We start from the raw sequence: 14,015 nt of genomic DNA on the forward strand, positions 1-14,015 counted from the left end.
GAGTGTGGATGTTTATTTCGTTGTGTTTTGCCAGTGACTTGATATAAATTAAACCTTATGTTTGTTGCCAGGGGATAAAAAAATCCACATTTTATACAATGTACTGCTCAGGCGTAGCAACATACAGAAAATAAGGAAATTAACCAGAGTGACTGAGGGGAATTTCATTTTATTGACTTGCAAGTATGAGAGCTAATATATAACTGGACATTTTTAGGAAAACCTAAAGCTCTTGGACATCTTATCACATTTTTCTGTGTATAAGGGGAGCAACCTAGAGGGCATTTACGAATGTTTATCCTCTGGGAAGGCGTCCTAGAAGACACTTCATCATGTTTTCTCCACTGTTAGAACACACTAAAAGGAAGCTCTTCATGTTTTCTATACCGTTATTACACCTAGAGGGCACTTCATCATATTTTCTCCATTGTTATGACACCTAGAGAGCACTTCATTGTATGTTCACTGTTATGCCTCTCTAGACGGCACTTCATTTTGATTTTTTTACTGTTATGGCACCAAGGGAACATCATTATGATTTTTTCCACTATTAAGGAACCTAGAGGGCACTTCATCATTATATTTTAACTGTTAAGCCACACTAGAGGGAACATAATTCTGTTTTTTTTTCTATTGTTATGGCACCTAGCGGGCACTTTTTCTGTTTCCTTTACTTTTTTTTGGCACCTTGAGGGAATGTCATCATATGGTCATCATTGTTATACCACAATCGTGGGTTCTTATTTCTGTCATATTTTCTTCACTGCCATGACACCTTGATGGCATGTCATCGTATGGTCTCTTAATTGTTGTGGCATTTAGAGGGCACGTCATCATGTTATCTTCACTGTTGTGCCACCCCTAGAGGGTACTTTATCATGTTTTTTAGGACACCTAGAGGGCACTTCATCATGGTGACTTTTTTCTATACTGTTATGGCACCTAGAGGGAATGCCACCATATGGTCTTTATTGTTATGGTACCCTAGAGGAGATTTCATAATTTATTCTTTTTTTATTATGTTTTCACTATTAGGGCCCCTAGAGGCACTTCATCGTGGTGATTACACTGTTAGTGCACCCTAGAGGGCACTTTATTCTGCTTTGTTTACTGTTATGGCACCTCAAGGGCACTTGAGCTTATGTTCTCCAGTGTTATGCCACCCTAGAAAGCACATTATTATGTTTTTTTCTACTATTAGGCCACCTAGAGGGCACTTAATCATGATATTTCTATTGTTAGGGCCACCTAGAGGGCACTTTATTATGTTTTCTTTATGTTCTCACACCTAGGGGCATTCCATCATATTTTTTTGTTTGCCGTTATGACACCTAGAGGTCATGTCATCATCATTTTCTTGCACGTCGAAGCACCCTATGGGGCACTTTCCCACTCTGTTAATAAATGTAAAAAAACTTCCTAAACTTTCCCACTCTGTTCATAAATGTAAAAAAACTTCCTAACAACAACTTTCTAATCTGTATACACGGAACATGTCTCTATAAATCGATCAAATAAATGGATTTGAGGATTTTGAAGGCATGTTTACTGCACTTTACCGTTGTTGTAAAACAAACGCACACGCTGGACTTACTCTTAAATCACACCTGAGGTGAACTTGTTTTGACAGGCCTTCTTGAGGCGTGTGGAGGAAACTCAGTCCCTCCCACGTTGTGTTTTGTAGAACTGAACTTGTCCGGTCTGAGTATGAACACACACACACACACACACACACACACACACACACACACACACACACACACACACACACACACATACACACACACACACACACACACACATACACCCACACACACACACAGACACACACACACACACACATGCACGCACACAGAACTGCTGCACTCAGCTACAAGATTTACAGCCGAAGAAAAGTGGTTTGTTGACATCAGGCCTCAATGAGACAGCGCTTCGAGCACTACGAGCCTTTCACAACACCGAATAATCCCGACGTCACTGGCAGCTCTCCTTTAAGTGGCGCTTGTTGACTTTAGATAGCTGTTTTTTCTTTTCTTTTCTTTTTGAAGCTCTGATATCGTGCACCAGGAGGACGGGATCTGTTGCCTAAGGGTGTTTAGGGATCCTGGGAATTCTCAGAGGGAGTATTTATGTGAATTCAGTGTGAAATCTTTTTTGTTTGAACCTACACTGAAAAACAAGCAAAACAAAAACAACACGTTTGTGAACATCAGACCATAAGTTTGGTTTATGGTTTCTGAACGTCATATTCCCGGTTTGGAGGAGGGACATGGGGTATATCGGTAGGAGAATGCTGAGGATGGAGCCACCAGGAAGGAGGAAAAGAGGAAGACCAAGTAGGAGGTTTTTGGATGTGGTGAAGGAAGACATGCAGGTAGTTGGTGTGACAGAGGCAGATGTAGAGGACAGAGTAGTATTGAGACGGATGATCCGCTGTGGCGACCCCTAATGGGAGAAGCCGAAAAAAGAAGAAGAAGAGGAAGGTCTGTATTTGATGTTATAAAGAGCTCCATTCTTCTGGGAAGATGCTCCACTAGATTTTGTGGAGATCCTTTTAGATCTTCTTCATCTTTCCCTTGTTGTACCTTCTGTTCATTTGGTCACAGTGGGGTCTTGGACATTAAGCTGGGCTGCTCCTCATCTTTGAAGTTCTCTTCCACAATCTAGAAAATGACCACTTTTAAATTATGTCTAAAATACTCATTACTTTATATTAGGGCACCAATAGCTGGAGATCTTCCACATCTTCCAACCCATGGAAAGCATATCTTCATGGTCCCAATACTTTTGCCCATACAGTGTATTTTCATTGCATTTAGACTTTTTGAAGCAGAATTCTGTGTTACTAAAAATAACTTGTTAAGTAAATTTCTGCCTAAAATGTGGGAAGTTTGTGTGTTATGAATGTGTGTGAGTGGATTTTTTTGTATTTTGTTGTCACTTTGCGGTTCACGTGTGTGTGACTTCTTATTTGGTAACACGTTTGCGCTTCAACTCCCCTGGTGTAAGAGCTCAGGAATGCTGTACTGCCCCTGAATCCGTTTCTCCAGCGCTATAAAACCCACACATATCAGATAATATCCAAGAAACATCTTGTATTGGTGTGTAAGCTGAAGCAGTGTGTGACCTCATCATCAGGCCACACATACTGTATGTCTCTATGTTTGAACGTGTTTTGTTTCCATCAGAAGGTAATCATAAACAGGAGTAAGGCGGATGAGCGAACGAAGCGATCTTCTCTACGGCTCGATCCGCAGCTCTTAGCGTCGTTCCTAACGTCGCTATTCGTAACGCTGCATGACATTCCGGCGCAATTTCATGTAAACAGAGATATTTTCAAAAAGTGTCTATTGGGCCAGAGCTGCGTTTTTACAAATTTGGTAAGACGTGTCCTTAAAAAAAAAAGACAGAATTGTATTAGCCCACAATTGAGAGCAGAAGTTTGAGGTTCCTGCAAATGGTTACACTGAAAAGAAAATCCGCTTCAAACGTCTGCTTCATTTAAAGACACAATTTGCACCATCAGTCATCAAAGAGCGTGAGATCATCAAAGAGGCTTCCAAAAAAATGGCTTCCAATCCTTTACCCGTAAGTGGAATTGATTCCTCTGGAGCACCGCAAAGACTTTTTTTTTTTTTTTTCGCTTTGCTGTTTAAAATGTTATACCATTTTTTTTACTTCCATGCCAGGCTTTGTGTCCGTCACTCGCATGATTACGGATGGAGGAGGGGGATCTTTACGCCGAGGCTGCTCTAACGAATGGTCGTTTTAAGCTAATGCTCCGACGAGCAAAAACGATGTTCGGCAAGCCGCCCTGATCATCCCTTCTCGTTTGCATTGCTAGAACTGGATGGATGTTTACGGCTCAGGAGATAAATAAGTCGGGAAAACTCCGCATCACTTGACCGAGCTTTATGTCAGGAAGTGGAAAATCGAATCCGGCATCAACCGTGTATCAGTGAAGGACAGCTTTATTTTTAAAGTCTCTCCTGCCTCTGGTATTTTCTTCTCAGTTTGTACCTTCATGACCAGAGAGGAAACTTCAAATCCTTTTCCTTAAGAATGAAATAAAATTCCGAGCAGGTCCTGTTTAAATGTCTCCCTCCAAAATACTCCCGTTTTACTATTACCTTCCGTGGAGGAGCAACACACGAGACCCAATTTACACTTTTTTTTTGAAACAGTTGAAAAGAAGGTTTTGGGTTCATGATGATTGTAATAGAAATCAATCAGTGTTGGAGTCATTAATATCATTCTATTAATAGATCAGTGTGCTGAGAGTCACATTCGAGTCTTTTCACATAAACTGAGGTGATTAAAGAGTCTTGTGATAAAAATTATAACAGGAACATTATAGTTATAATAAATCAGTACTTTGGATACTTAAGTACATTTTAAGGCAAAAACGTTTGTACTTTTACTCAAGTGAAAGTTTAAAGGGACACTTTTACTGTTACTGGAGTCACATTTTACTGAGTGTCTCTACTTTAACTACATGGTTTGTGTACTTCATCCACCACTGACTTCATGCCATTTGATTGAAGTGTGTGATTCCTATGATTGCTCCGTAATCAAAACGGAGAAAATCTCCAAAAAGTGAACAGAACCGACATTACTTCCCCATTTTGAACCCGATCGAAAAACAGTTTAGCGAGGAGAAATCTACATATCAAATATTGGTCGCAAATTATTTGTCACTTGCTGAATAATAATAATTATGGCCCATCTACTAATAATCACATGTAAATAAAAGAAAATCGGTTTTTACCAATGCAAATCTGTTAAAGTTCTATGTTAAAGAATGGAAAATAACAATGAATCTAATTTATGTAGCCTGTAATCCTGATATTTCAAAATAGCAGACATGACAGGACATGACATGACATTATTTGTGGCTGATTAGCATCTTCATTATGGTTTGGGGAAATCTGACACTGCTAGCTTTGGAGTTTTGTCAATGAAAAACACACACAAGCTAGTTAATAATGGAGAGTAAAAAAGTGTTACAACCGAGAGACAGAACTGTATGTGTGTGTGTGTGTGTGTGTGTGTGTGTGTGTGTGTGTGTGTGTGTGTGTGTGTGTGTGTGTATGAGGTGGTCTGTAGGATCGAGTGGGAAGAGAGATAAAATATACCTTTAATCATCCCACAGTGGGCAAATTTCCATGTTACAGCAGCAAGAAATGTGCAAATATAAAGCAAAGACTCAGTACAAATATATACAGTACAGTATATTAATACAAAACAACACTATTAAACAAACTAATATTTACATGAGGAAACAGAAATTGAAAGTAATTGGAGTATTGGGTTTGAAGACAAACACGTCTACTGAAAGGTTTTCCTTTGGTTTGGTGTTTTTTGAAGGTGTTTATTAACTTGCGGAAGCTCTCGTTCCAGAGTTCGAATGAAACGCAGACCTGCTAGTTTTAGCAGCCGTTATTTGATTTTCCTCCTGATTAAGGAATAACATGATCAACTGGACAATGAGCTGAGAGTTCTGAAGTTGGAAATTTGATTGGTTATGAAAAAAAAATACAATAACAAGCAGAACCAAGTGAACAAGGAGGTGGTACATGAGTGGTTTAAGGCACTGGAAGTTAGATTTCGAAGGTCTTGAGTTCAAATCCCAGCCACACCAAGCTGCCACTCCCAAGCAACAAGTAGACCCAAACCTCTTCCAGCTCCATGAAGATCTGCTTTACATGTGTTGGAGTAAAAGATCTCCTGCTATAGAGCTCCAACCCAATTAAACACATTTGGGATGAATGTAAACGCTGACTGCACTCCAGGCCTCCTCACCTTCTCACCCACATCACTACCTGACCCTACTAACACATCTTGTAGAACATCTAACCAGGAGAGTGGATAGAATTTAAAGAACAAATTGGAAATAATGTGGAATGCGTTTCTCAAAAAGTGCATACACACAGAAAAATCAAGGAACAGGAATGTACCTAGAGTAGAAATCCTTTGCAATGTACCTCTGAACATTGGTGCCTTCATGTTTTACCTCTAAAAGAACATTCATGCACCTCTAGTGATAGAACTGTATCTTCGTGTCCTGGTATGGTTTAAAATTACATCCTGATATTTTTCCAGGACATTTCACTGAACTGATTTGCCAGAAAAAATGTAATATCTAGAGTGAAAAGTACACTTGCATGGTAATTAATGCATAAATGTACTTTCAGAGGTACAAACAAGAAGGTAAAAACATGTACCAACGTTCAGAGCTACATTGCTTCACCCTGTCAGCGTACAGTTGAAACGGCAAAGCAGTTGTTCTCTTTTAGGTACATTCCTCTACCTTGATTTTTCTGTGTGTATTATGACCAGGTGTCCACAAACCCTCGGTAATGTAGTGTATGAGCCGTCTTGACCAGGAGCAGGAAATGATTCATTCACCGACTCTTAATATTGTGCTAAAAACCAGATCTTGAGGTGGATTGTGTTGGATTTGTTCAGCATTCAGATGCTTCAATTTGTATCTGGTTAATCCTGAAGACAGCAGTCTAAACCAAAGACATGAGCTTCTGTAGGAAGGTACAGTAATAGATTTTAGGTTGGCTGACTGGACATTACAAGTCGAGCTGAGGAGAGTTGGAAGAACCCAAATGCAGTAGATGTAATAGATGTGGAATAGGTTTGCTGATCTCCAGATGTTTTATTAATTCACACGGTGGTGTGATTTAATGTGAATTTGTGAGGCAGACCGTTAAGAAAGCTCCAAGTGTTTTAACTCCCCCTGCTCTAATCCGACCATATTACCCGCTTCTCTAATTACCCCCACCCTGCTGATCTCCATGACCCAGTAATCTAAGAAACTCCACCAACCCCCGAGCTGGGTTGCTCTGTATTGTGCAGGTGGAGCTGCCCTCCTACTACCACAACACTGAGCTAAGACTGAGCTGCCCAGGGTCAAAATGTCATGTTATTTCAGCCCAGAGGGCAACTCATTGCGTCGTGCTCGAGTACCGCTGCAATCCCATGGACGCTCCAGCTGTGAGGTAACTCCGTCACACTGTACCTGAGCCTGAGGGAGATCAGTGAACATGTGGAGGTGACATTTTGCCCTTCAGATCTCCTTACACCCAGATCAGGCCTCGGAGAGGAGACGCCAGAGGCCGTAAAGCTGCAAAACACCAGAGGTGGCTCTCAGTAACCCTATCAGCCGTCCATTGTGCTGGGCACAATATGAATCGCTCTAAATGTTACACCGGAGCCACTTTTGTGCAGGGCTTTTACCGCAGAGCTGGGTTTTCACCCAGTAATAACACAAGCTGCAGGGTAGTATTTTGAAGGATTTAAAATATCAGATACCCGCCGTGGAAAAAAACATAACTGTGTCCGATTGCCAGCAATATAAAGACTTGTGTTTACTTTATTTTCTCATAAAAAACTCACTGTTCATGATGCAAAATAACGTATCAAATTAATTTACATTCATGCAAAAAAATATGTGCATAAAAAGAAAGAAACTCCTCTTAAGTAACGTTCTGATTTCAGAAGCTCTAAATTTGTATGAAGTCACGTGTATTAGCTTTATAAATAACCATAAAACGAGGTTTTCAGTGATATAACACGTGACATTGCAAGAAAAAGTCCTTTCTGAGCATTCTAATCCACATTTAGTCCCCATTTGATGTTATAATAACTTTCAATCTTCTGAGAAGATGTTCCTCTAGATAATGTGGAGATTATTAAAGATTCATTTGGCCACAAGTCTGTTAGGAAAGTCAGGTATTGATGTGAGGTGAGAAGGTCTGGGGTGCAGTCAGCGTTCACATTCATTGTTCAATATATAGCAGGGGATCTTTGACTCCAATCCATGGAAAGCAGATCATCAAGGAGCTGGCTTTGTGCACAGGGTCATTGTCATGCTGGAACAAATTTCATGGTACAGCATCAAATAACGTCCTATACAATTGTGTACCTTTAAGTTTGTGCTAAAAGTTTGGTGAAGAACCAAATATGGGTGGAAAAGTCAAATTCAAGCAGTAAGGAGAGACACGGAGAAACCCGATACCACAAAACCCAATAACCTAAAGTAAGCTCTTCAGCATTAGTCCCTCTGAGACTGACCCTCCTCAGTGGAGAAAGTCTCAAAGTAATAGCTGCTGAAGCCTGTCAAAACAATACTCTTCTTTTCATTTGCAACCCTTGATCCACTCCTTTTGCCTACGCAGGAGACGAGGAATGCACATTTTTTCTTTTCTATCTATCTCAGAAAAAATACCGCTATTTCCGTCAACAGGGTCCTGGGGGTGATGAGGCAAACAAATTCAGAGTTCACTTTATATCGGATGAGGCCGCATCAAAGCAGTGTTTTCACACCGGTCTGCCTCTTCGTACACGTCTTTCTTCACCTCGTATCACACCGTCTGCCGAGGACATTCCTCTGTCTTTCATCGGGTTGTATCTGGGGAAGCGGTACCACAGTTCTCCGGCCACTCTCGTTCCCTCACACCTGGATGTGGTACTGTTTACGTGTCTCTGGCTTGCTTGGAGTCCACTCGAGCCGGTAACAGGAGCAGGCCCCTTTGCTCTTCTGGCCTGATTTATCACCTGGCTGTATTGTTCTCTGCAGCTTCAAAGCTCCCCTTTGAGACGTGCCCTCGAATGGAGTTGTGAGTTTCGCTCTGAGTGGAGTCATGGCTGTGACTCAAATGTCTTACTCACCGTGGTAAAGCGCTAGTAAAAAGAAGTCTCTGAATAGAATTATGGGATTGGTGCTATAAGTAAAGCAGCCTTCTGCATTGTTGCTTTTTTTTTACCCCAGCTTGGCTGGCAGTCGGGCAAACTGCCTTTTCTCCTGCCCTTATGAACTTTTGTGTAGTTGTGTTGCCGCTGCTATTCTACAGAGTAACAATACACCAGCTGAGTTGTTGTGATCCCGCTCTTAATCATTAACCGCCTGCTCGCTGTACTTGGTTGAGCCCTTTAGTCATGGGCTCTGGTGCCAGGGTCTGGTTTCATTAATAATTGATGACTCTTTGGCCTTCATGCTGGATTTTTGTGTGTTAGCTTGACCAGCCTTGTTTCTGCCCCTTCCTCCACCTTTGATAGCAGGTGGTTTGGACAGACACCTTGTGTCTGAAGGTGAGCTTTCATATTTTCGCTCCATTTTGGCTTTCCATCCACACTGCGTTTTAAACCGACGAAAGGAATCAACGGAGGCTTTCTTTTCTTCGATGGCGACTTTTTGGTCGTTGTCGGAAGAGCGGGAAAGTAAATAAACGGCGGGTGGAAATGACGTGGGTCGAAGCGTCTTACGTTTTGCTCATGCCCAGTACAGGGACGTGAGCGGTTTCAGTGTGGATGAGCAAATTTGGGGAACGATTGACAATGAAAGTGTGGACGCAGTGCATTTTTAGACAAAAATCACCACTTTCAAATGTATCCGGTTTAAGTGTAGACGTAGCCTGAGTTACCATCATCACAAGTTTGTTTTCACATCGACCTGTAAATTCTGACCTGGAAAATCTTTTAGTTTTATGTCTCATTGGAGCTGCATTGTAATGCAATCATATAAATGTAATGGGTGATAAATGTATCAGTTCTTGTATTTCAAATCGATAATAGTTTTTAACCATTCCATCGTACCCAGTTATGGTTTGATCCTCATCAGAATTCATTTAAAGCAAACTCTAAACTGGGTGTGTTCATAGGACATGACTTTCACTTCCATTTTCACCAATCAAACTCACTCCCAAAAGAGTTCTGATTACTCCTCCATGACTCTAAAGGAATTTCAAAACCACTCCTTTCTGATGCCAAAGGAATTCTGACCAATCCTTTCTAATACCAAAGGAATTCTAACAGTCCAACTTACTGTTCATCAATCCTCCCTACCACTGCAGAAACATCCCTCTAAATAAAGAATTAAATGCATAAATTAGTGCATGATTAACATATTGAGGCTTAAGAAAAGAACAAAATGTCTCAAAATAACCATTAAATCACTTATTCCATGCAGTCGATTTAGTCTAATTAAAAGACCTTAAGATCTTAAAAACAAGAGAATTCCTCTTAATTTACGAATCGTCCTCGCTATATATTCTGTTTTAAAATGAGACGAAGCATTTAAACTAAAAACGAGATGACCATTAAAATATTATCAATATTGTCAACAATTATTTATTTAAATAGTTACGATGCAAAAACCAGGCGAAATCATTACTTACCGCTTCTCAAAATACATAAACTTATTGCAACATCGACTATTATGAAATGTATTTTGTCAGTATTGAACACTGAAACATATTTTACATGAGAAACTGAAATCAAACTACAGAACAACTTCATAAAAAGCTATAAGTAATTTGTATAAAGAACAAAGTTCCAAAAATAATAACCGTACTGGAGAAGATTTAAAAAGAGTGTTTTAATTTCTTCCCTTTACTCCAGACAAAAAAGCAAAGAAGCTAAATATATACATAATATAGACAAGGATTATGGACACCTGACCATCAGATTCTTTTTGAGCATCATATCCCCCATTAAGACCCCATTTGCACATATAATAAGCTCCCCTCTTCTCTGAAGATATTTTACTAGATTTTATAGGGATTTATCCAGACACAAGTGTGTCAGTAATGTCAGGTACTGATGTAGGTGAGGTGAGGAGGCCTGGGGTGCAGTCAGTGTTCACACTCATCTCAAAGGTGTTCAAAAGGAGATCTTCCGGTCCAAACCGTGGAAATCAGATCTTCATGAAGCTGCTTTGTGCACAGGGGTATTGCCATGCTGGAACAGGTTTGGGTCCCATAGTTCAGGTACAGAAAAAACGTCATGTTCCGAAAGAAGTCTGATACAATTATATGCTTACAATTTTTTGGGGGGAGGAACCATGTGTGGCTGGAGAAGTGAGGTGCCCTGATTCTTCTGGCCTGATCTTCAGATTCGACATAATTCTTTTCCTTAATTCTTCTTAGTGAATACTTTAGAGATTCGAACTCTGCATGTGTTCCTTAAACTATGCAGGAAACAGCCACCAAGCTCCACAGGTTGTGATGATCCCAGCCAAAGAAAGCTGGACAGCAGGAGAATTCTACATTCCTCCCAAATTCTCACGAACTCCTGCCATCTGCAAGCGCAAGCGTCCAAATGTGGCAGGAAAGCTTGGCTTAGCTCGGTTATGCAAGGAGCAGGAGCATTTGAGATACAAACATGATTTTCTGTTTTCAGTCCATTAAACAAATTTAACGGGCGACTTGAAAACAGACGAAACACTTATCATCTACACCTCTCGATTAGATCATCCTTGTCATACGTTTTGAGGATCTTGTTTGTTGTTTGTTTGCAGAGCTCAGTCGGCGATTCCTTCGGCTGCGGGAAGCATGACAAAGGCTACAGGTTGGAGGTTAAAGGAACCAATCCGCGCAAAGACTGGTTTAACGGACGCTTCAGAAAAGTTCTCCTCACCTCCATCGCCGTGGTGCCTGTGCAGGAACACACCGTGGCTACGCTCGGGACCGCGGACGGGAGAGTCATCCAGGTGAGGAGATAGATAGTCATGTTAAGATCAGTTCTAGGACAATACGATAACTGATAAATGATCTGATAATGCACTTTTCTGAGATAGAATCAGTATCATGAGTGGTTTGGGTTTACATTAGTTACACCTCAATGCTGCCATTCTGCCTTGTGCTAATAAAGTTTGTATTAATTAGTATTAATTACAGTCCAAATTCCACCCTCAACGTTTTTGAGTTTCTCAGCAACTTCATGAATCTTCAGGCTGTTGAGGTGGAACCATCCCCAGCTGTTTAGAGTGGTCTCTAATTGAAGAGAACTTGAAAAAAACCCTGACATGGAAGAAAATCTAATTATTATTAATTATTAATTATTAGCTGCTACTACTGGGCCCTTAACCCTCAACTGCTCAAATATATTGGTAGTTATTGCCATTCTTGGGCCCTTGAGCAGGGCCCTTAACCCACTGTGCTGTTTCATCTCTGACACCAGCTTCCTGACATGACAGGGATATACAAAGAGATAATTAAGAATTTGGACTTTGCCACACTAGCTGCCCTTAACCCTATAGATGCTTATTTTTATAAATGAGATAAAATGTAAGTTACTTTGGATAAAAGTGTCTGTGAAAAATGCTGTAAATAAGAATGTATGTATAAAGTGGAGTCTCAGTGGTCAAGGCTCTGGGTTACTCTTGGGGCCCTTGAGCAAGGCCCTTAACTCTCTGTACTCGAGGGGTACTCTGACCTGTGTGTGTGTATGTGTGTTTGCTGACCTGAGCAGGATGCTTGTTTGTGACTACTACAAATGGCCCAATAGAGAAAGCGTCCAGGAACCAGGGCCAGGTTTCAGAACACGTCTCTTTCCTGTTTGTTCCTTTTTTAATTTTATCCCTGACCTGTGATACTTCACTAGAAAAGCCTCCTCATCACACATCTGCTCGAACAGATCTCCTGGCTAATCGACACTCGCTCAAACGTCAGCCCAGGCTCAGTCGCGTGTGTATTTTAATTCACGTCTAACTCCTCGTTCCTCGACTCATTCATCAGAGGAACCCTGACAAGATAAAATAACACTCGCTATTTCTGGTTAAAGCGAAGTCTCCTTCTTGACGGTCCTATTCAGAGTTGTGTATATCGAGTAGGAGAGAGAGGTTTTTTTGTGTTTTTGAGAAATGAGTGGTGCAGAGAGGGTGACAGCTGCACGGAAATGGAGTAGAGAACTAGAACGGAGCGTTAATAGTAAGCACTGGGCTTCGATGACACGTCCTCATACGGCATTTTCTTGGAACGCTTGCAGCTGTCGTTGGTTCTTGGGTCTTTTTTTTTTTTTTCCTTTTGACATTTTTCCCCCCTCCTGCCCCATTTTCTTGCCCCTTTTGTATTGACATGGAGGCCTGGGAATGGGCATGCGTTAGACCAGCTGTCCCACTCAGAGACCAGATGAGACACAGAACGAGTGAGAAAAAGGAAAGATCGGTTTGCCATAAATGTGCAGCGAATGTCAGAGTGCTGTGTGTGTATCAGGAGCCAGAAACAGCGTGAAACTCTCACCATCGGTTTTGGTGTCACCACTCACCACTGTATTGTCTGGTTTTCTTACAGCTTTGCTGAGCTGCTACTCGAGCTGTAGTGCTGGATTTTAGTGTAGGAAAAAAATTGCTTGGTGTGAACCTTTACTTTTTACATTTACACCAGCAAATCAGATCGTTTCACTTGTAGTAGACACTATTTATAACACATTGTACAATTTCTACAAAAATGAACAAACACAAACGCTAGACCACTGTGACAAAAGATGATGAACAAACGAAAGAATTTGGATACGTCATTTTAATAAATGTTTATGAACTTTATCAGGGTTTTAAATTCACTAATGATACTGAATATAGTGATGTTGCTTCACTCAGCTATTGATATTCATCAGACACATCATATATGTGAACGTGTGTGTGTGTGTGTGTGTGTGTGTATATATGTTTATAAATGTGTGTATATATATATATATATATATATATATATATATATAGTTTATATGTGTACCTCTATATGTAGACTATCTTTCTATCTATCTGTCTGTCTGTCTGTCTGTCTGTCTGTCTATACACACACACACACACACACACACACACACACACACACACACACACACACACACACACACACACACATATATATATAAATACAGTATGTGTATGAATGTATATATGTATTTAAAGAAGGCATCCAGACAAACAGCAGCCTCCTTTCCTCTATGTGTCTGGTATCAACAAGTGTATCGGTTGAACGAAAATGTCAAACTGTTGACATTTTTCTGTAGCGTGACACTCCTCTACACACTGATGTTTTCTCCCTGTCAGCACAAAACACACTCCTTCAGCTCGCTAGTCATTGTGTACCGCTGATGGAATGCTAACATCGGGACCCTCTGTGATTTTCAGACAAAATGCCTCTACAGGACACTTTCCCACAGTTTGTATTAAGAAACACACACACTTTTTTACACTCTAATTACCCCACACACACCACTCTTACCTC

General features: G+C 40.7%; 1 protein-coding gene and 1 long non-coding RNA gene across 3 annotated transcripts in view; both read left to right on the forward strand.

Annotated features, from left to right (window-relative positions):
- Positions 1-14,015, forward strand: part of met (MET proto-oncogene, receptor tyrosine kinase) — a 62,110-nt gene that overhangs the window by 12,548 nt on the left and 35,547 nt on the right. For both annotated transcript variants that reach the window (XM_083561177.1, XM_083561178.1), the window contains exon 3: positions 11,309-11,500. In XM_083561177.1, the coding sequence (XP_083417303.1) occupies positions 11,309-11,500 (192 nt within the window). The remainder of the gene's footprint in view (positions 1-11,308; positions 11,501-14,015) is intronic.
- On the forward strand, positions 2,786-4,095 carry LOC310737106. Its single transcript, XR_014536759.1, has 2 exons — positions 2,786-3,588; positions 3,690-4,095. It is a non-coding gene; the product is annotated as an uncharacterized lncRNA (long non-coding RNA).

The sequence above is a fragment of the Silurus aristotelis genome, assembly GCF_946808225.1.
Source record: "Silurus aristotelis genome assembly, chromosome: 14".
Classification (NCBI taxonomy): domain Eukaryota; kingdom Metazoa; phylum Chordata; class Actinopteri; order Siluriformes; family Siluridae; genus Silurus; species Silurus aristotelis.